Raw genomic sequence first — 22,728 nt, 5'->3', positions numbered from 1 at the left:
GACTGTCAGGAGAAATATCAATAACCTCAGATATGCAGATGATACCACCCTTACAGCAGAAAGCTAAGAGGAACTAAAGAGCCTCTTGATGAGGGTGAAAGAGGAGAGTGAAAAAGCTGGCTTAAAACTCAGCATTCAAAAAAATTAAGATAATGGCATTCAGACCCATCACTTCATGGCAAATAGATGGAGAAACAATGGAAACAGTGACAGACTTTATTTTCTTTGGCTCCAAAATCATTGCAGGTGGCCAATGTAGCCATGAAATTAAAAGAAGCTTGATCCTTGGAAGAAAAGCTATGACAAACCTAGACAGAGACATTACTTTGCCAACAAAGGTTCATCTAGTCAAAGCTATGGTTTTTCCAGTGGTCATGTATGGATGTGAGAGTTGGACCATAAAGAAGGCTGAGTGCCCAAGAACGGATACTTTTGAACTGTGGTGTTGGAGAAGACTCTTGAGAGTCCCTTGGACTGCAAGGAGATCCAACCAGTCAATCCTAAAGGAAATCAGTCCTGAATATTCATTGGAAGGACTGACGCTGAAGCTGAAGCTCCAATACTTTGGCCACCTGATGCAAAGAGCCAACTTATTAGAAAAGACCCTGATGCTGGGAAAAATTGAAGGCAGGGGGAGAAGGGGACAACAGAAGATGAGATGGTTGGATGGCATCACCGACTCAACAGACATGAGTTCGAGCAAACTCTGGGAGACGGTGAAGGACAGAAAAGTCTTGCGTGCTGTGTGCTGGGGTCGCAAAGAGTCAGACATGACTGAGTGAACAACAATAACCATATTCCCTAAGTGGCACACTCCCATTTTTTCACTTTCCATTAACTTGCTTATTTTCTCTGATACTTGTTTTACTGCCTTCTCTGCTGCAGTTTACATCTGCTATTACTGTCATTTGGAATCCTGCCTCGTTCCTGGCAATAGCATCCACTTTTCCCTCTGAGAAACACTCCCTCTCCCACTCACCCTTCACCCATACCTCCAAGGAAGGGATGTGACTCAGGCCTGGATGATCTAAGCAACCCATCCCTGCCACAGTAATTAATTCAGAGGCAACTCAGTTAGAGTCAATGAAACTCAGTAAGATTGTGCTAGAAATCTTAAAGAGAGATACATGACCTTTCCCATCCAATTTAAACCTAAAAAGATGCAGGTCCAGGAATGCTGGCAGCTAGGTCACCACCATGGGGAGCCTGAGGATGAAGTCTGGTGAGAGATGATAATGCCTTGGAGTGGAGTAGTAACAAGGGAGATTAGAGATATGAGCAGATTCAAGAACTTGGTAATGGCTGGATATGGTGGGGACAGGGAGGCCTGTCATGCTGCAGTCCATGGGGCTGCAGAGTCAGACATGACTGAGAGACTGAGCTGAACTGAACTGGATGTGGTGGGTAAGGAGGGAGGGAACTGTCTCAGATGGCTAATGGGCAGCAGCGTCCTTCCCCCAGGAGAGGGCGCCAAGTCTGTGAGGCAAATCACGGGCTCCGTTTTGGATGTATTGAGCATAAGGGACTATAGGACAAAACAGAATATGTACCCAATAACCACTTGCCCTGGGGCTTCCCAGATGGCTCAGTGGAACAGAACCCACTTGCCAGGGCAGGAGATGCAGGAGACTGGGGTTCCATCCTGGGGTCAGGAAGATCCCTTAGAGGAGGAAATGACAACCCACTCTAGTATTCTTGCCTGTAAAACTCCATGGACAGAGGAACCCAGCAGGCTATAGTTCACAGTGTCAGGAAGAGTCAGACATGACTGAGCAACTAAGCCCCAGAAGCACGAGCAGCTATTTGCTCTATGGATTAAATTGAGACACTCTCCAGTCCTCGTCAAGAACTCCTCTCGGGCATTATTCCTTACCTCAGGGATAAATGAGATCAGCATAAACTGGCTATCTTTGAAACATTGTAATGATCAAAGACCTCTGTCTACTGAACTTTCCTCCATTCCCAATCTCTTTACTAGTATGAATTTTCTCAGTATTTGATCTCCTTCACTGACCAACCTCTCATCAACACAAATTAACTGGTAAAAATAAGGACCTACTAGAGTTAACGCTCAAGTTGTTGACAACCCCAACAGAGCCCTTCATGAGCCTAACTTTTAACTGCCTGATAAACACTAAAAAACACAAAGGTGCTGAAATTCGTCTAGTGATGTCTGCCACCAGTTGAGGGGAAGGGAGCTTTTCTGTCGATGGCAGGTCTCCTTACATTCGCAGATGGAGACGTATGACCAGCTTTGGAGCCACTGGTCCCAGATGGTTCTTTTTCACATAACCGTTGTCAGATCACCTGGAGACTCCACTCACAAAAACCCTCTCAGTATTGGTCATACAAGTAGCTCCATTGTGTATATTATCAGAACAACCTCATCACAACAACAGGATTGAACTTGGCTATAACTGACCTGGGCTCTTATTTCTTTTTACTTCTTTGTAGCTCCATTGTGTATATTATCAGAACAACCTCATCACAACAACAGGATTAAACTTGGCTATAACTGACCTGGGCTCTTATTTCTTTTTACTTCTTTGTCTGTGTTGCCTCACTCCACTTCCATAAGCACAACTTACTTGGTTAGTTCTCTTTGTCCCTGCCACAAGCAGTGTTTAGGCAGAAGCCATTCCTGAAATATAATTTCTATCTCCAGACTATCCGAAAGTATAAACTCCCTTGCTGATTCTGAAGATGTCTGAAAATAAAACCATACACTTGACTTCATAAAAATGAAATATGGATTTACTATTTATAGAGCTAATGCTCAAGTTGTTGACAATTAACCACCAAATGGATTAATAAACTGTGTGTGTGTGTGTGTGTGTGTGTGTGTGTGTATGGTAAGTAAGAAGGAAGAAAGTCTGGTGGAAAGGAAAGTGCCCAGTGAAGCAGGAGATCCACTGAGTCCTCAACTCAGTTCTGCCAGCACTTAACTGCAGATATGTTCCTAGGCTGCTCTATGCCTCTGTTTATTTTTGTGTTAGTCAAAGGACAATGACTCCCATGCATTCTTCTCCATAAGAGAAAACAACTATTTAGAGCATCCATTCAATATATTTTTTAAAATAGAAGGATTTGGATTTTTTTAAAACTGTGGTTAATTCACCTAAGCACATTCCTTGAAATGTTATCAACAGATGGGTCTTAATGAAAGAGAAATTTAACTGACAACAAGGGCAAGATGGAAAGAGCACCCTTCGCTTCATCTAAGCAGAATGGCTGATCCAGCCTCCAGCAGCAGCAACACCACAAAACTGTCCCAGGGCTAAGTGTTTGACATCCAGATATTCATCTGCTTGAAGCAATGAGGTAATGTGGACACCTGGGTGGGTCGATCACTGCTTGGATCTTTAGTTGGGTGCCAACATTCCCAATAGTCCCTTCACCAAAAGGGAGTTAGTACAAAACCAGTCTGCCATTGAAGCTTCCACTAGAAACTCACCACTCTTTACTTCTAAGACACAAAACAGTTTAACACAGACAGCTATGTCTCTTTTGTTCATTTTATGACTGATACTGTCCAGAGTTACTGGAAACCTCAGTTTTTAAAGGAAGAGGGAATGAGTATTGTTACTTTTACATCCTTTGTTAATGTCAAGAAACCCAAGCCACTTATTTTTTAATAATGAGAATCTGGATCAAGTTCAATGTATAGTTCAAAAATATATTCCAATTAAACTATTGAATAGAGTCTTGGCTTTTCCTCTAGCACCATCTCACCACCATATGTATCCAATAATTCTATGCTCATTTCCCCTCGTCAGTATAAAAAGAGACTCAATGAACAAGTGTGACATCTTGCTGTGCAAGTTCAGTTTCTCTTAAACCTTTGTTTCCCATGTGTCAATAATAAGTCTTCAGATGGATAAATTTTCAACAGAAGCATCATGAACCCTGCTATGCTGCACACCTTAGCAATGCAGGTTCCCTTTCAGCTTCCCCATGCCTATTGCACCTGCCCAGCGGTTCTACATGCTGGCGATATGCAGGTAGCCACCCCCAACCATTACTCCACATCGGTATCCATGCCCACATCCAGAGACTGTGCTCCAAGATTTAACCAGATGGTGACCCTGCCTGCCTGAGCCATAGTGCCACCAAGCGATCTCATTCACTATTCATTAAGCACTTCCTGGGTGCCAGGCCCTGGGGTAGATCTTGGGGACACAGCAATGAACACAATGTTACCACCCATGCCTGCTTTCAGGAACTGGCACCCCTACCACCCTTCTCATGCCAGCCTTCATGATACAAACTCCTGCTCAGCTAGGGCTTGGAAAGTCAATGAGCAAAGCAAAGGCAGAGAAGCAAGGAGACACCTCAGAAATAAATAGGATCAAGTAAGTGTCTCTGCATGGCAGCTTCATTTATAAAGCATGTTTATGTAAATGCCCTCACAAACACACACAAAAAACATCATCACTCTTTGGGATAATTACTTTTCTTTGAGATGAGGAAATGGATTCAGAAGTAACTTGACCAAGGTTATACAGACAGTTTAGTGACCATCAAGATGAAGGCCCAAATTTCCCAACTTCCACACAAGTCTGCCACTGAAGGGCCATGAAGGCATCAAAGCATCAGCAACACCCTGAATATATATTGACAGCATCAGAAGGAGCAAGATGCTTCCAACAAATGGCTTCCATTTCTCCTCCCTTTATTCAAAAAGGAAATAAAAGGTTTACCTTGGCAGTCCAGTGGTTAAGACTCTGAACTTCCAATGTCAGGGGTGTGGGCTTGATCCCACATGCCATATAGCATGGCCAAAAATAAAATAGGCCTACTTGTTCTCTCATAGTAAAAAAGCAATATAAAATAAAGCAACAAAAAGTTTTTTAAAGAGATGGATATTCTGGACCACCTGCCTCCCCAGATCCCTGTGAAGATGAATGGTCTAATCATGTTATGAATAAATTATCAGAACAGCAACATTTCCTGTCTCTGGTGTGCTTTCTTCTCTGGTATTGATATGAGGGACATGGGGGTGAAGACAATGACAACAATGATGATGATGACGACAATGACAGAAAGCACATACTGAGGGCTTCCTGTGTTTTTAAGAGTATTATCTCATTTGATCCTTACATGAATTCTATTACAATCTCCCATTATGCAGATAAGAAAACTAAATGTCAGAAAGGATGAGGGACTTGATCAGTGTCACCAAGCTAGCAAAGAACAGTGATAAGAGCCTAACTCAAGCTGTCTGACTCCAGAACCTATGCTTTTAATCACTATCTCATGTTAAAGCCTGAGGGAGTTCAGTAATTCACATCATAAAACTTAATTCAGTGTGCAGACTGCTAGAACCTCCCTGATAAGGGGGTGAAATATAATATGTTATCAAGTCCTAGAAGGGATTCCTATATCACTGAGCCATATTTTAAAAACTAGGACTCTATTAATAGCAACTATTTGATAGAATGAGTTCAAACTAATTTTGATCACTGTCACTTCAAGACAAGAGGAGGCTGGAGAGGAAGACTCATTAAGCATCTGACATTTGGGAAACTTTCACTTGGGTACCCCGGTGAATGGGTGCTGCCCCAGGGAGAGCCAGTGGTTGGACTGAAAAGAGGAGGTGAAATCAGCCCACGAGCCTGTTCACGTGGCCACAGGCTTCCCAACCTGAGAAGAGAAGGGAGATTAGAAATCGGATAAAAAGCACAAAGCAGTGGAAGAAAAAAGTCTACTCTGCCCATCCACTTGAGATGGGTGTGGCTCCACACCAGCCACAGGAGAAGGCACAAGTGAGAAGATTCAGAGGGGCTTGCAGCAGCCCCCGCCTCACTGTCAGACTTGAGTGATTCATTCCCACTGTCCGAGGCTAAGTTGTTTCTTATCTACAAACTAGAATAAGAAAACAGATAAGGCTGCCATGAGTAATAAATGAAATTATTATTATCTCCCAGTCTCCACCCCTGGTGGCTCCCTGGTGGTTCAGTTGGTAAAGAATCTGCCTGCAATGCAGGAGACCCAGGTTTGATCCCCTGGAGAAGGAAATGGCACCCCACTCCAGTATTCTTGCCTGGAAAACCCCATGGACAGAGAAGCCTGGTGGGCTACAGTCCATGGTGTCACAGAGAGTCGGACATGACTGACTGACTAACATTTTCACTTTCCAAATCCTAAGGGCTACATGAATGCTTAGTGATAGAAACAATCATCTCACCACCATAGTGATCATGAACATAACCTTGCTTCGGGAAAAGCGAGAGGGATCTGGAGGTGCCAGGTAAAACCCTGCCTCTGAAACCAGCTTATCTGTACAATCGGTGATGCTCTGGTTATTTACGGAGCTATCTGGTACTCTTCGTTCCAGGAGAGTCCATGTAACTCGTGGCTTGGCTTGGGGCCAGCTGTGCTATATTCAGTTCAGCTCTCACTCCCTCCCCCGCACAGTCTCTAAGCAGAGGCCTTGCCCGGGGCTTTACCTTGCTGCTTTTGCATGGTGGTGAAATCTTCAAAGGTGAGTGTGCGCACAGGGGGTCTCCAGAATGCATAAGTCTCCATGATAGCTTCCAGTCCCGTTCTATAGAGAGAAAAGCCAGCAAGTTGTTAAATAATCCCCAGAAATTCATTGACTTAAAAAAAAAAAAATCCTGAGGTGGTTTGGTGACAATCAGTATATGCATAAGAACTGAGAGATATCATCACTGTGGTAAACTGGTCTGGAAGAGCACAGGTACAGATGTTGCTAGACTACAGGAGAAAGAAGAAATTAACGCAATTCAGATTATCTGCAAACGAGTCATAGCTATGATAGAATTTCACTCTGACCTTTCTTCAGAGAAGGTTTAGCCTGCATGAAAAATACACGTTAAATGTTAAAGGTCAAGGCCCCTGGATGTCAGGAACAGATCTGAGCAGAGAGCAGCAGTGACCATTTCCCTACAAGACAATGTCATCATCACTACCACAGTGCACCGATATAGTCCGCCCCAGAGTCAACTCCGCCACCAGGTATGTGGAGTCAATGAAACCGTCATATTGCTGTGCCTTTAAAGGCTTCTTAAATCAACCGAGACAGGCAGGGTAATAGAAATAGAAGGACAGATAAGTAATCAAATACACTTGAATTTCTGCTGCAACAGGAAATGCCTACTTGAAGGCACAACAAGTGTTTTGGTCCCTAAAATTATACCTCAAACAAAAGGACCAGTACATTTCTGCAAATATTTATCTGCATTCTGTAATATAATAACCAAAGTGGTCTTTGAGAGTCATATACTTGGGACTTCAGGAACAGCCAATATTTTTATAATATATTACTTTAAGGCTTCTGCTTCATTGATACTGGAAATTCCATTAACTGAACTGTATGCACACTGCCTAGTTTATCCTTCAATAAATTCTGTTATATATATGTATATATCTTTAGGGCTTCCCTGGTGGCTTAGTGGTGAAGAAGCTACCTGCCAATGCAGGAGACAGGGGCTCAATCTCTGGGTCAGGAAGAGCCCTTGGAGAAGGAAATGGCAACCCATTCCAGTATTCTTGCCTGGGAAATCTTAGAGACAGAAGGAGTTTGGCGGGCTACAGTCGACGGGGTTAAAAAAAGTCAGACACGACCTAGCAACTAAACAACAACAATTTATGAGATTGATAGACATTGTTTTAACATAATTATCTAGGTTATCTGGATAATCTTAAGTATATTACTGCTGATATTCCATAGCCTCAAAAGAGAACATTGGTTGGTGCTTTGTTTACAGCTTTGAAACACAGCTTCTGATTATTCACTCTTTAAAACTAATTGTTTCACTTGCAGCCACATGGAGGCAGGGGAAATTCTGGCAGAAAGTAGGAGAAGAAAGTTAAAGAAGAGTAGGGAGCATAAATCCTTTCATTGCAAAGTCACTGGAAAGGAACACAGTGTCCCTTCCTGGAAAAGATACGCTTTCCTCTTGACATGAAATTTACGCTGCCTGTCCTCCCTAGGTAATACATATCCAGCATTCTCTTCAGGCCGGCACAGCAAGAATAATGTGAGAAGTTTTATTTTAAGTGGGAACAAATATCCTTCCCTAAGAAATGATTACAAGATCCCCCAAGGTTCTTCTCTGATGAGCTGCTGATACACTGATTGACTCTTTGTGTTGTAAAATTTCTTCTTTGAACTGGCCATACTTGCACAGTTAACTTTCTAAAGTCTTCCCTGGAATCTTGGAGGCTTTAAATACACCAATGTTGGCAAATCAAACTCTGTATTTTTAGAAGAGGTTGAGAGGAGAGGGCGTTGCATGGTGTTTATTAGCTGTTAATCTGTTAAAAGTAGGAATAGAAGACATCTCCACATAGTCACCGTACATTAATGCTGAATACAGTACATGAAACTATTTGTGGAGAGAAACAGTCCAGGCAATTAGGGAGTTCAGAATAATAAGGGGATAGACAGATAAAGCCATGCTGAGCCTTGATGAACATAAAAAATAGACAGGCCAGGCTTAGCTCTTACTGCCTTGTTTTGGAATGTTGGGGGCTCACCAGAACATCTTAGGATTCTCTTTAATGGCATGAGAGGCTCACTGAAAATGGCCAAAGTCTCTCTTGTTCCACCTCCTATTCCATTCTTCCCAGCAACATGTACCAATGATGGGGACAAAATATTAGTTCAAGGACAAAGAACAGGTCCTTCTCACTTCATAATAAAGTGATAGAACACTGTGAAGAAGTCACAATACACTGATTATACTGCCAATGTTATATTTGTTAAAGGAATAAAAAATGAACATTAATCTTATTTACATAACAGGCAAAAAGGGCAAAGGTATTAATAATTTTATATAAGTTGTTAACTTTAAAAAGGATAGCAGACATTCATCCATTATCCAAATCTAAAATCTCCTCCCTATGTTACCATCTATTAGATGGAGAGTTATCTAGCCTCGGTTTGAGTATTTCCCAAGGAAAATATATAGTTTTGTGACAGATCTATTAGAAAGTTCTTTCTGACCTTGAGCTGAAATCTCTGATGTGACCTTTTCTTGTTAAAAAAATACACATTTTTAGTTTTTAAAAAAAATAAACATTTTAAATTTTGGAATACTTTTAGGTTTATAGAAGTATCAAAGGTAATGCAGAAAATTCCAGTGTAACTGATGTAACTTTTACCCTCTGGTTCCATTGTTGTTGTTATTGTTGTTGTTTAGTCACTAAGTCCATCCGACTCTTCTGCGACCCCATGAACTGCAACCCACCAGGCTCTTCTGTCTATGGGATTCTCTGGGCAAGAGTACAGGAGTGGGTTGCCATTCCTTTCTCCAAGTACTAGTACTAGACACGGGAATTGCATCCCTTCCTGACCCAGGGATGGAACCAGCATATCCTGCATTAGCAGGCAGATTCTTTACCACTGAGCCACCTGGGAAGCCCCTGGTCCTATTGTGCTGTATGCTAAGTCATTTCAGTCGTCTCCAATTCTTTGTGACCCTATGGACCACAGCCTGCCAGGCTCCTCTGTCCATGGGACACTTTAGGCAAGAATACTGCCAATGAGTAAATAAAAAGAGTGCCAGACACCTTCCACATCCTCATCAGGAAAAGCTTCCTTAGCTCTTAACATAATGTACGACATGCCACATATGGACATGCCCATGGCCCATCTAGTCCAGGTGTCTGTCACAGGAGGGTTTTCTGGTGGTGAATTTGGGGTTGGGCATGACTACCAAAAACTATCAGCTAAGTCCATACATTCCTGACCACACTTTACTAATGTTCTGTGGATCTATCTCTTATAGATTCATCCTAGACCTTACTGAATCTATTGATATATTCAGATTGGGTCTTTTTTTAAAAAAAAATCAATCCTGTTTACTATGAGCTTCCCTGGTGGCTCAGATGGTAAAGAATCCACCTGAAATGTGGGAGACCTAGGTTCAGTCCCTGGGTCGGGAAGATTCCCTGGCGGAAGAAGGCATGGCAACCCACTCCAATATTCTTGCCTGGAGAATCTCCATGGACAGAGGAGCCTGGTGGGCTACGGTCCATGGGGTCACAAAGAGATGGATCTGACTAAGCACAAGCATAGTTATTGTTTACTATATGCCACATCATATCTGTCTTCAGACTTCACTAAGCTTTATTATATAGATCAAATTGTTCAAAAGCACTATTTTTTTTCTTTATCAGGATTTGGTAAAGTGCTGCAGCAAGGTAAGTATTAGCTAATTTACTTTCCACCATATTTTTAAAATTTATTTTTGGCTGCCCTGAGTCTTGGTTGCAGCACATGTGCTTTCTCTAGTTGTGGAAAGCAGGGGCTACGCTTCCACTGTGGTGTGTGAGGCTTCTCACTGTAGTGGCTTCTCGGGTCAGGGAGCATGGGCTCTAGGGCCTGTGGGCCTCAGTCGCTGTGGCACATGGACTTCGTTGCCCCTCGGCATGTGGGATCTGCCCCAATCAGGGATCGAACCCATGTCCTCTGCACTGGCAGGCAGATTCTCAACCACTGGATCACCAGGGAAGTCCCACAACCATGCTTTTCTATGTCCCATACTTAGCACAATGCCTTTTACATGGCAAGATTTCAATTTATATGTATTAAATTAATAAATAAAGGAATCATTTTTATTACTTATTTAATATTTATTACTATTTTTATTACTGAGTCACTATTTCCCAAACTTTAATCAGCATTCATTTTTCCAAGCCTAAAACAGGAAAACAACTTGATATCCCATCAAAACTCTGAAGACAGAAAGAATTCTCTAGTACTAGAGACGGGAATTGCATCTACATATGGCTGTTTGTGTCTTTCTTGACTCAGGTCCCAGAGAGGTTTCAGTTTTTCTTTGGTTTCTTCTGTTCTGGTCATGGAATTTCTAACCTTCAACAGAGTGTGAGTCCCCTAGCACAGGCCAGTCATTTCTACCCTCATCTTTTCTTATAAGAATCCTTGCCAACTACCCATTAACATCTTCAGCCACTTGTATATCTATTCAAAGTTTATACTAAGCAATGACATGTTGTTTACTTATTCATCATCATTATATCCCAGTTTTTAAAACTTCATCTCAAGGGTTTTAAAAGTGAATTCATTCTCTAACAGATAAAAAAAAGTAGTCTTAGGTAACCTACATGTCATTAACATGTTCCACATGGTGGGCCTCAAAGGGTCTGCTAAACACCAGAGACCTGATGTCATCTCTGAAGCTTCCAATCAAAGATGATCAAATTGGCCAGTGTCCCCGTCTTGCTTACTTTTCCCTCTTGCTCCAGTGACAACAGAGACCATATCTAAACCCCCTCTGTTTAGTCATTTGGCTGTAATCATCTCTCTGATTTCCAGGCCTCTCCTCTTTAGACATTTCCGTCTGCTCACTGGCCAAGCCAACAGCACACACTGAAGAGGAGGGAGAAAGGGAAAGCAAAGAAGCGAAATCAATGAGCTCTTCTGTAAACTGATGATGCCTTGAGATCAACTGATTTGGAAAAACCACCAAAGTGAAAAGAAATAGTCTTCCAATCTTCTCATTCCAAAAAAAAAAAAAAAAAGTGAGACCATCCCTTTGCTGCTGCTGCTGCTGCTAAGTCGCTTCAGTCGTGTCCGACCCTGTGTGACCTCATAGACGGCAGCCCACCAGGCCCCGCCGTCCCTGGGATTCTCCAGGCAAGAATACTGGAGTGGGTTGGCATTTCCTTCTCCAATGCATGAACGTGAAAAGTGAAAGTGAAGTCGCTCGGTCATGTCTGACTCTTAGCGACCTCATGGACTGCAGCCCACCAGCCTCCTCCGTCCATGGGATTTTCTAAGCAAGAGTACTGGAGTAGGGTGCCATTGCCTTCTCCGCCATCCCTTTGAGGTTTATCAAATATTTGATGATTATAATAATTACAACTACACCCATAACCTGTTAGATAACACATCTATGCATAGTTTCTGTTTTTTATTTATCTTCAGATAGAAAATTATTTTTTAGGTTTCTTTCATTTATTTTCTTTGTAATTCTGACATCTTACTCTTTGCTGGTGATTCCATTAACAAGGGGAACTTATGCTAGGGATTGTTAAGATGACTGATTAGCTCTCAATAGAAGACAGTCAAGGACTAACGGAAGTCTATTGAGATGGGGTCTTGAAGTCAAAAAGAGGTTATTCAATCAGGAAAACAATTATGTGCTAGTTTCAAGAGATATAAAGGTAAAAAACATTTACTCTTAAGGAGAATTCTGCTCAACAAAAAGATAATGACCTGTAAATTACTGATTTCTGAACTGTGTGACACATGCTATACTGGAGATATGCAGAAGATGCCATGAGGCACTGAGCACGATGTCTTGAATACACCTGGAAAACTCAAGGGCAGGGGGGTGTTCCATAAAAGGCCAGTTATTTAAGCTTAATATTATAGGGCACTCAGTAGTTTTTCACACAGATAAGAGGAAGAAAGAGCTTTCACAGTAGAGTTAATAGTATATGCACAGACTTGGAGGCATGGAAAAGAAGATGTATTCTAGGAACTGAAAATAGTTCAGGGTGACTGGAGTTCCAAGTGCAAGATGAGGAGGGTGGAGGATGTGGGGGCCAGACACCATGAGTATTTATTCCACGTTAGGTTCTTGGGTTATATCCCACGGTCGATACTGTGCTTCAGAACTCTTCTCCTTTCTCCTCCTGTTCCAACATTTGAAAAGACACAAAACCAGAATATTCTGTTTTCTCAAGTCTAATTACCACATGTCAACTTTCTAATCCTTTGTCTTAGACTGTCCTTGGTCCACTGTGGTCAGGTCAAACCTTCCACATGTCCTTCTTCTTCACTAGATCTGGAATCTTCTCCTATATTAAGATTCCTCAGGGTATTTGTTCTCCAGGGATAGTCTTAAATACCTCCCAATGAAGGTCTGCAAATTGGCAAAGAAGCCATCATTCAAAACTAGGAATAAAACTACCATATGACCCAGCAATTCCACTACTGGGCATATACCCTGAGGAAACCATAATTGAAAAAGACATATGTACCTGAATGTTTATCGCAGCACTGTTTACAACAGCCAGGACATGGAAGCAACCTAGATGTCCACCTGACAGATGAAAGGATAAAGAAGTTGTGGTACATATATACAATGGAATATTACTCAGCCATAAAAAGGAATGCATTTGAGTCAGTTCCAATGAGGTGGATGAACCTAGAGCCTGTTGCACAGAGTGAAGTAAGAGAAAGACAAATATCATATATTAACGCATATATATGGAATCTAGAAAGACAGTACTGACAATCCTATTTGCAGGGTAGCAAAGCAGACACAGACATAAAGAACAGACTTTCGGACATGGGGCAGGGGGTGGCACAGGGTAGGGGGAAAGAAGAAGGTGGGATGATTTGAGAGAGTAGCACTGAAACATATACATTACCTTATGTAAAACAGATAAAAAGTGGGAGTTTGATGTATGACACAGGGAACCCAAAGCCAGGGCTCTGTGACAACCTAGAGGGGTGGGATGGGGAGGGAGGAGGGAGGGAGGTTCAAGAGGGAGGGTAATTATGTATACCTATGGCTGATTCGGAGAAGGCAAAGGCACCCCACTCCAGTATTCTTGCCTGGAGAATCCCATGGATGGAGGAGCCTGGTAGGCTGCCATCTGTGGGGTCGCACAGAGTCGGACACGACTGAAGCGACTTAGCAGCAACAGCAGCATGGCTGATTCATGTTGATATATGGCAGAAACCAACACAATATTGTTAAGTAATTATCCTCTAATTAAAATTTTTTTAAAAACCTCGGCTTTAGCTGTGCAATAAATACATCTACCTGATGAACTGGTACTTTACAATGCTTTGAAAGAACAGGTATCCAGTGGACAGATGATTAGAGTTGAGTTAAAACTGTTCCTTACCCAGGGATTTCCAACATGGGAGTGCTGTAACCACTTGGAGTCTGAATAAGTACAGTAATGCTAAATTACACAAGGCACAGATTAGCTTACTGGTTAAGAGCACGAGGTCAGGAGCCAGGCTGTTGACCAGGGTTCCAGCTGCAACCCTGCCACTTAACTGGTGCAACCTTGCCAAGTTATATAACCTCACACTCCTAAAGCTCCCTACCTGTAAACTGGAGACACTCTTACTCCCTCTTAATTGGTACTTAATAAATGCACACTGATTAGGACAAAATATTTCAACACAAGAGAGAAAATACAATAAAAGCATGATGACCACTGGTCTAACTCAAGTAACAGAAATCCCACCATCTGCTCAGGTTGTGATATGGAACAAGAGAAAACATTCTTACTTAATTGGAATACAAAGCTTTGTCAGCCCTCTGGTTCTGGATTGAGTGGGGAAGGATCCGTACATTTCCTAATTTCGTTTCTCATTCTCTCCTCTAAGAACCAAAAAAACGTGTCCCTCAAGCCTCTGTAGGCCTCATTATCTTGCAGATATTTCAGACTCCAATATGTTAGCCATTAAACAGACGTCACTCTGTTAGATGACACCATCGCTGGGCAAGAGCCATAGATAATAAAACAACTGCCAACTTTCTCTGGCAAACCCACATGGCCAAGAGGACAATAGGGGGAAAGATTCATGACACAGGAGGGAGAACAAATAACAAGGCAGAGAAAAATGTTAAACACTGGCTGAAGGACCGTAAGCCTGGGGATGTGAAAACCAGCTATGGCCTGGATGAACAGGAGGAGCCTGGAAGGATGTTGCTGCCAGAGTCCACTATGAAGCCAGCTACCTTCAGCTGCAGATGCAGCAACGCCTACCAGGGAGTCCAGCACTGATTGCTTCCATAGATCTGTTAAATGGCACCCAAGCCAGGGATAACAAAAGAGTGTACAAAATCTCCAGGGGCTAGTGAGATTGCCAGGAATGAGCAGGATGAGACTGGCTGGAAAAATACAGCCAATGGCTCAATGGAGAACAAACAAAAACTACAGAAATTTCAAGTGAGGGAAACACTTGGAAAGTGGTGCTGATTGAAAGGAAGGCAAGCGGTCAGCTCCTTGGCTCTAAGCTTACCTTCAGGAGTGACAAGGAATCCGAGGTGGACAGGGGCAAGTGTGTCTGCTGACCGGCAAGTGATGCCTGTCAGAGGAGTGTGACACGATTCTCTGGATGCTGTTACTGGCAGATTTGCCAGCTCTAAAAGCAACTACCTCACTGTACTCAGTCTTACCATCAGTAAAATGGGAAACTCTATACTGATACCAATCAGCTCCGAGGTAAAAGTAGAAAATTTGGACCACAGATACTAAATGAAATGATTACTACTACTATTTATATACTATGATTTGAATGCCTAGAAATAAATATACAAGGTTGAACTGCATGAAATAGCTAATATCTCACCATTTTGACCTACAACTAACAAAATTTCATATGTTCAGCTGAACAGATAGATAAGTATGTACACAGTATTCGAGATACTTGGTTATACTAGAGAACTCAACTAACAGATTTTAACTGAGACCCACATGCACCTTAACTCCCAAAGAAAAGTTTCTTTCAGAGGATGTGGCCTTGGGGCTAACCTTTTCCCCTTTTTCCTCCTGTTAATTTTCAGCACTCTTAATTCCTCATCTCACAGTCCTCTTTCTTGCCAGGAAATGGCTTTCCATTCAGTGAACATGGCCTTGGGACAGCAGCTGCTTAACTGGAGGGACCACAAAAAAAAACTTTACTCCCAAATATTTTCCCCACCACCAGTAGAGATTCCTTCCTTTGCATTAAGTCTCAGCCTCGTTAAGCATCCTCTTCCAGTAAACAGACACATCCATTCCTGTAAGGCAGTCAATGGTTCCATTTTTAGATCACCGTCCCCCGACACATGTAAGGGACACAAGGCACCAGGAAACACTACCACCAGTCACATTCCCAGAAAGCAGCAGTGCTTGCTGGAAACACTCTGAGAATTAGCTCAGACTCAGTACAGGCCCTATTGTGTTTTTAGTGAGGGGCAACCTATTAAACTCAACATTAAAAAATACTAAGATCATGGCATCTGGTCCCATCACTTCATGGAAAATAGAAGGGGGAAAAGGGAAAGCAGTGACAGATTTTCTCTTCTTAGGCTCCAAAATCAGTATGGACTGTAGTTGTGAAATGAGAAGATGGCTTGCTTCTTGGAAGGAAAGCCATAACAAACCTAGACAGCAAATTAAAAAGCAGAGACATCGCTTTGCTGACTAAGGTCCATACTGTCAAAGCTATGGTCTTTTCAGTAGTCACGTGTGGATGTGAGAGTTGGACAGTAAAGAAGGCTGAGCACTGAAGAATGATGCTTTACAACTATGGTGCTGGAAAGACTTTTCAGAGTCTCTTGGACAGCAAGGAGATTAAACCAGTCAACACTAAAGGAAATCAACCCTGAGTACTCATTGGAAGGACTGATGCTGAAGCCATACTTTAGCCACCTGACACAAAGAGCTGACTCATTGGAAAAGACCCTGATGCTGGGAAAGACTGAAGGCAAAAGGAGAAGAAGGTGGCAGAGGATGATAAGGTCAGATAGCATGACAGATTTAATAGACGTGAACTTGGACAAACTCTGAGAGAAAGTGAAGGACAGGGAGGCCTGGCATGCTGCAGTCCACAGGGTCACAAAGAATTAGATAAAACTTAGTGACTGAACAACAGTGCAGGCCCTATTGTGTTTTTAGTGAGAGGCAACCTATTAAAACTACTTTCCCCTGAAACCAAGCTCCCCATAATATAGGGCCTGCCACTGGCCCTCTCTGACAGTCCCTGCCTTGTGGAATTTGAGTGTCCTGGTTTAAGCCTCCAAGGGCAAACTCCATCGAGAGAAAGACACCCTCCCAAAAAACTGCAGCAACTCCCTGGGCTGCAGAAGGGCAACTCCCAGGGGGACCTGTCATGGAATCACAACAGTGACTCCTGGAGCGCCATGCCAGCAAGGGGCATCTGGAGGAAACCATGTCACCTGGGACAAGCCCCCTGTAGTTGTCTTAGACTGTACGGAAGCTGGGAGTATAGGCAAAGGCCAAGGTCAGAGACAGGATGAAGGCTGCTAACAGAGGAGAACCCAGGGTCACACAGTTCACACCACTTCTAAAACAAGTTCACAGAACCTTCATTCCATCGACAGGTCATAATTTTAATCCTCTCCTCTTTGTGTATGTGTTTGCTTTGGAGGAAGTCCCTGGGAACTATATAGATGTTCCCAAACTAACTGAGGCTTTCTGTAAAATCTTATAAAATCCTAACAGGAACAAGGTTTTCACTTTAGATGTTGGCTGAGACCTGCAGAGTCCTCTTTCCTGCTGCTCCTCTGTCTGTCCCCTTTCAAGTGCAAGGTCTCTGCCGTAGCAATGCTCCCTCTAGCTGCGCACATGGGCTCTCCAGGCATGTGGACACATAAGACCTCCCAGGCTGCTTCTCGACTATGAGACTCAGCGCAAAGACTCCTGTTTCTCTTCAGCCTCCTGACCTTTGTCTTTGCTTTGGACAGAGATGCCCATTGGGGTGGTCATCGCCAAAGATGTAATTTGACCTCTCAGTTTGCTCCTGAATGACCTTTCTCAACCAAAACTTACTCTGCTTGGGCTCATCTTCTGGGAGCCCGTCTTCCCTGAGGCTCACACCTCTGGAACTTGCTGGATGTTCTCCTTCTTCAGGGAGCCAGGCAGCCCAGACATGCCCTCACTGTAGAGGGCCAGTTCAAATGGCCTGAACATTGCTAATCTACAATTAAGCTAAGTCAGTGTCTTACCACAGCAGTCCATCTCAGATTTGAATTAAAATTGCCCTTAGTCTTTCCTACAAAGACTATTATAGATTCACTCTTTATTCCGTTCTTAGCGCCCAAAACCAGCTCCCCACTGTTGTTCTACCTGACTCACCCCTGGTTGGCTTAAGGCTTTCTTACTCCAGAGATCCCAATTTTTAACTTCTCTGCCTCCCATCAACTCTGTTTAATGTCTTGTAACTAAAGGAACAATTATTATTTTACTCTATATACCTGGCACTACAGGGGGGAAAATATAAGAATAAGAACCTGAAAAAGGTGGAGCCCCATCTGCAAGGAGCTTCATTCTAGCAGGGAACAAACAGAGCCCAGGAGCACAGATCACAAGACAAAACTTAACTCAAGCTAAGGGCATCTGTTTTCCCTCAGCAACAAGAAGGTGTTACTGCCTCCTCCTTATGAGGAATCTCCCAGAGGGGATGCTGGATATTGCACCCTGGGCTGGGCCTGCTAAAGGTAAATACATATTGATGCTTCCACCCAAAGCTGTATTTGGGCTACAGAATTTCTGAGAAATCTAGAAGGAAGAACAACAGAAATAAACAATCTCCCTCCCATTGCAGAGACAATGCCTGGAAGCAAAATCTGTCAGTGTTTTCACTGCAAAAGGACTAGATGTCTACTACTCTTCTCCATAACATGAACACACACACACACTTTGGTAGACACTTCTATTCAGGGACATAATTACATGGGAATGAAAAGTAGGAGCTCCATAAGTAAAGGTCGAAGGGCAGTGACCTTCTCACACTGTAGCATGTGAATGATGCTTCCTAAAGAAGCAGGAGGAACCATTATGGGCTCTGATGATGTCACAGGGCTAACACAGTGAACTCACTGGGATTCCCACTGGGGTTCTGGAACGCCCAACGGTTATCACCCCTTGTCCTCATTTGAACTCAGAATAAATTTCTGAGAAAGACCTAGGAGCCTGATGTCATGGAGACCAAAACGCCAGTTTTACTATTGATAAAAGTATTTGAAGATGACAGCACAGGTACGAAGGCTGAAAGAGTGTGTTGGAACCCCCTGAAATGAGTTGACTTCCTGCAGGCCTCCTCTGCTGGGCTTACCATGCAATGGGAAGAGCCCAGATTGCATACTCTCTGCAGGCAAGCAGTCCTGAAGAGTTCCAGACTCAGCAATCACATCCATCACCCTGGTTCCCACTGAGGGGAAGGAGAAAGTGATGGGGCTACAAGCCACGAATACTTGTCATAGACCTTTCCTTTCATTCAAATAAGAATGGGAGGACTTCCCTGGTGGTGGCAATGGATAAGAATCTGTCTGCCAATGCAGAAGTCATGGGTTCCACCCCTAGCCCAGAACAATTCCACATGCCACGGAGGAACTCAGCCCATGTGCCACAGCTACTAAAGCCCACGTGCTCTAGGGCCGGTGAGCACAACTCCTGAAGCTCTCATGACTACAGCCTGTGCTCCACAGCAAGAAAAACCACCTCAGTGAGAAGCCCGTGCACTGCAAGGAAGAGTAGCCCCGCTCTCCGCAACTAGAGACAGCCCTTGCAAAGCAGTGAAGACCCAGGGCAGCCAAAGACAAATAAATAAGAATGGGAAATAAGTGTCTTCACAAGAGCTGCCTCAAGTTCTTCTCAACCCTCAGAGGACACTGCTGTCACCCTAGCCACGCTCTGTCACCCCAGCACTGGAGTGAGAGGTTTATGAGCCTAGGGAGACTCATGAGAGGCTTTTTAAGAGAGGGCAGTGGCAGCTGCGTCCTCCCATCTTTCCTCTCACACGCCCCTCTGGAACCTCAGGATCACACTGGGATTGATGGAGATCGACAAACCTGAACGTGTTTTGGTTTGAGGTCTGGCAATTTCTGTAATTCCACAGTATTCCACAAATGTTTTGTGTTCTACAAAACCAAAAGACACTGGCCAAGCACTTTCCCTCCTAATTTTTAAGCCCATGTGTCTTTAAAGGAAATGTAATCCATATGTTTCGGGTACATTTCTATGCAACTCATCAAACCATGCACGTCTGTATGAGTCACCTGATGTCTAAAATTCATGGGGAAAATCATAGTTTCTTAAGAACTCTGTTAGCACAAGAAAGGCCATCAATGAGCCACTGATTAGAAGGTGATGAACTAACTGGATTCTGGTGTTGGCATAGACCACCAGTTCCTGGAGATTTATAAATAATCCTCTATATCCTCACCCATCAATTTTCCCATCTGCCAAACAGCGTTAATAATTCTTGCTGTCATGCTGCAGGCAGCCAGTAAGAATTAAAGTGTGGTTAACAGGCAATTTTGAGCTTCTTAAAGAGAAAATACAGGGACTCCTGTATTTGCCCCAACAAGTTTATTTTAGTCTAGCTTCCCAGGGAGCTGGAGGATAAGAATGGCTTCTACCTTCGCTAATTCATCCCAGTCCCTTCATGACACAGATGACTTCACTTTCATCATATCACAGTTTCAGTTGCTAGGGATGTTCAGCTTGACCTCCTGTCCTCTACTAGGGACCCCTTATTTATAGGAGTATGGGGAGTAAATAGGGCTTTCTTTAGTGACTCAGTCACTAAAGAATCTGCCTGTAATGCAGGAGACAAGGGTTCAATCCCTGGGTTGTGGAGATCCTCTGGAGACGGGGCGTGGCAACCCACTCCAGGATTCATGCCTGGAGAATCCCATGGACTGAGGAGCCTGGTGGGCTACAGTCCATAGGGCCACAAAGAGTCGGACACAACTGAAGTGACTGAGCGCATGCACGCACGCACACACACACAGAGGAGGTAAATAACAAAGTCGTGGTGAATAATCTGCATAGACAGCGAGAGAATACTGGTTGATTTATTTGGGAAAGGGAAAGTTCTGGCTACTTGAGTAGGATCTTGAAGTAGAAGAATGATTTTTAGAGAAAGAGCTCTATTCCCCATATCTGTTGAATATAAAATAAGCAAGATTAAACTACTAGCATGATAAAGCTTGAAGTGCACAGACTTTGCTGTGAGGTGGACTTGGGTTATCTTCCCTACCCCCAGATTTACTGTGTGACATTAGAAAAGCTGCTTAAGCTCTCTGAGCCTGTTTCTTCATTGGTAACAAATAGGTTGCCTTAAAGATTAGAACGGAGTAGGCAATGGCACCCCACTTCAGTACTCTTGCCTGGAAAATCCCATGGACGGAGAAGCCTGGTGGGCTGCAGTCCATGGGGTCGCAAAGAGTCAGACACGACTGAATGACTTGGCTTTCACTTTTCACTTTCATGCGTTGGAGAAGGAAATGGCAGCCCACTCCAGTGTTCTTGCCTGGAGAATCCCAGGGACGGGGGAGCCTGGTGGGCTGCCATCTCTGGGGTTGCACAGAGTCGGACACGACTGAAGCGACTTAGCAGCAGCAGCAGCAAGAATTAGAAAGAATATAAGTAAAAAGTCTGGAACACAGTAGTGTTCAATAACAGATAACTTCTATAATTACTGATATTACTGAAAACAGCCTGCAGGTTTTAATACGACATAATAAAGAATTTCCATGCTATCAGAAATTAATAAATAAGACACTCACATGGGCAAATGAGGATCTCTAGTTCTATTTTCCTGGCATTCTTACAAGGAAGAGCAGTCCATCACTCAGGACAGACATTTGTCTGTCCTAAGCAGTAAGATATTCACCAGCCTTAAGGCAGACACAGGCCATGGCCAAATGATGTGTCAAGGTCCTTTCTAGCCTAGTGAGGAGACAGGAGACCCTCAGGACTTGAACTGAGCTGTTAGCGCAATTTTCTAACCAGAGATATATGCTTCATGACACAAGGTCTTAATCTCAAGATTAAAGTGTGCCTCCAATTCCCAGTGCAAGCTCCAGTCCTGGTCAATACACCCTCTCTGTTCTAATTTTGTCTTCTAAGTCATGCCTCTGAAAAACAAGGAATCCAATGGGAAGACAAAACAAAGGGAAAAAGGAGAAAAAAATAAAGCATTCTTTAGAATGCCAAGAAAATAAACATGAAATGCTGCTGAAGATACAGAAGGAAAGAAAGTAATTGGATAACTAAAGTCACTAGGATTGGTCTCTGGAGACAGATGGTGATGTCTAAAGAAGAAATTCTTAACTTTTTGGTCACAGATATTTTTTGAAAATTTGAAGAAAGCTATGGACCTCTCCCTAGAAAAATGCACACCTGGTCATTCACTCACAACTTTTCTTTCACTATCTGGTAACTCACAAAACCCATGAAATATGCATGGACCCCAAGTAAACACCTTAAACACCACAGAGGCTTCTTAATGAAAGGCCAGCTTCTATTTTGAGCTCCTCTTCACTAACAAGGTTCTCAATAAGCCCAGAAGGCAGAGGCCCAAAAAGGAGGCAACAGGAAACATCTTACAAGCATGTTCTTGACTTGACCATTGGGCACAGAATAGAAACCATTCTTCATTAGCTACATTTTGAAAACAAAGGCCTTTGTCTTATTTTAAAGACTCATTAACAGGAAGGCATTTTCCTTAGGCTATTCCACTAACTGGGCTTCCCAGGTTTCACTAGAGGTAAAGAAGCCAGCCACCTGCCAATGCAGGAGACGCAAGAGACAAGAGTTCAATCACTGGATGGGGAAGATCCCCTGGAGGAGAGCGTGGCAACTCACTCTAGTATTCTTGCCTGGAGAATCTCAGGGACAGAGGAGCATGGCGACAGAGTGCTACAGTCTGTGGGGTCACAGTCGGACACGACTGAACACAAGCACAAATTACAAACAAAGAACTGAATAATTCAAACTTTGGGAGGCAGCTTTTTGATTCCTGAACAACTACCCATTTCTCTTGGCCTGCATCTATCTAGCGTGCAAATGTCTCCAAAAAGCAGGAGCCAGAGCCACCAATAGGGCGTGGGGAAAATAATGCCACATAGAAAAGAAAGGTCAGTGAGTCTTATCCAATTTCCTCACCTGTTTCTTCCAGAATCTCTGAATCCTTTAGCAAAAGGGTTTCGGTCAATTTTTAATCTGGTGATCTGGAAACAAACAAAAAAA

General features: G+C 43.2%; 1 protein-coding gene across 4 annotated transcripts in view; it reads right to left on the bottom strand.

The window, feature by feature from the left end:
* Positions 1-22,728, bottom strand: part of TBX15 (T-box 15) — a 125,795-nt gene that overhangs the window by 8,144 nt on the left and 94,923 nt on the right. For all 4 annotated transcript variants that reach the window (XM_027535646.1, XM_027535660.1, XM_027535641.1 and 1 more), the window contains 2 exons: positions 22,645-22,709; positions 6,450-6,547 (listed from right to left, as the gene is read on the bottom strand). In XM_027535646.1, the coding sequence (XP_027391447.1) occupies positions 6,450-6,547; positions 22,645-22,709 (163 nt within the window). The remainder of the gene's footprint in view (positions 1-6,449; positions 6,548-22,644; positions 22,710-22,728) is intronic.

This window comes from Bos indicus x Bos taurus, chromosome 3 (assembly GCF_003369695.1).
Source record: "Bos indicus x Bos taurus breed Angus x Brahman F1 hybrid chromosome 3, Bos_hybrid_MaternalHap_v2.0, whole genome shotgun sequence".
NCBI classification, from domain to species: Eukaryota; Metazoa; Chordata; class Mammalia; order Artiodactyla; family Bovidae; genus Bos; species Bos indicus x Bos taurus.
The sequence above is the reverse complement of the archived record's forward strand: the minus strand, read 5'-3'. Positions and strand labels throughout refer to the sequence as shown.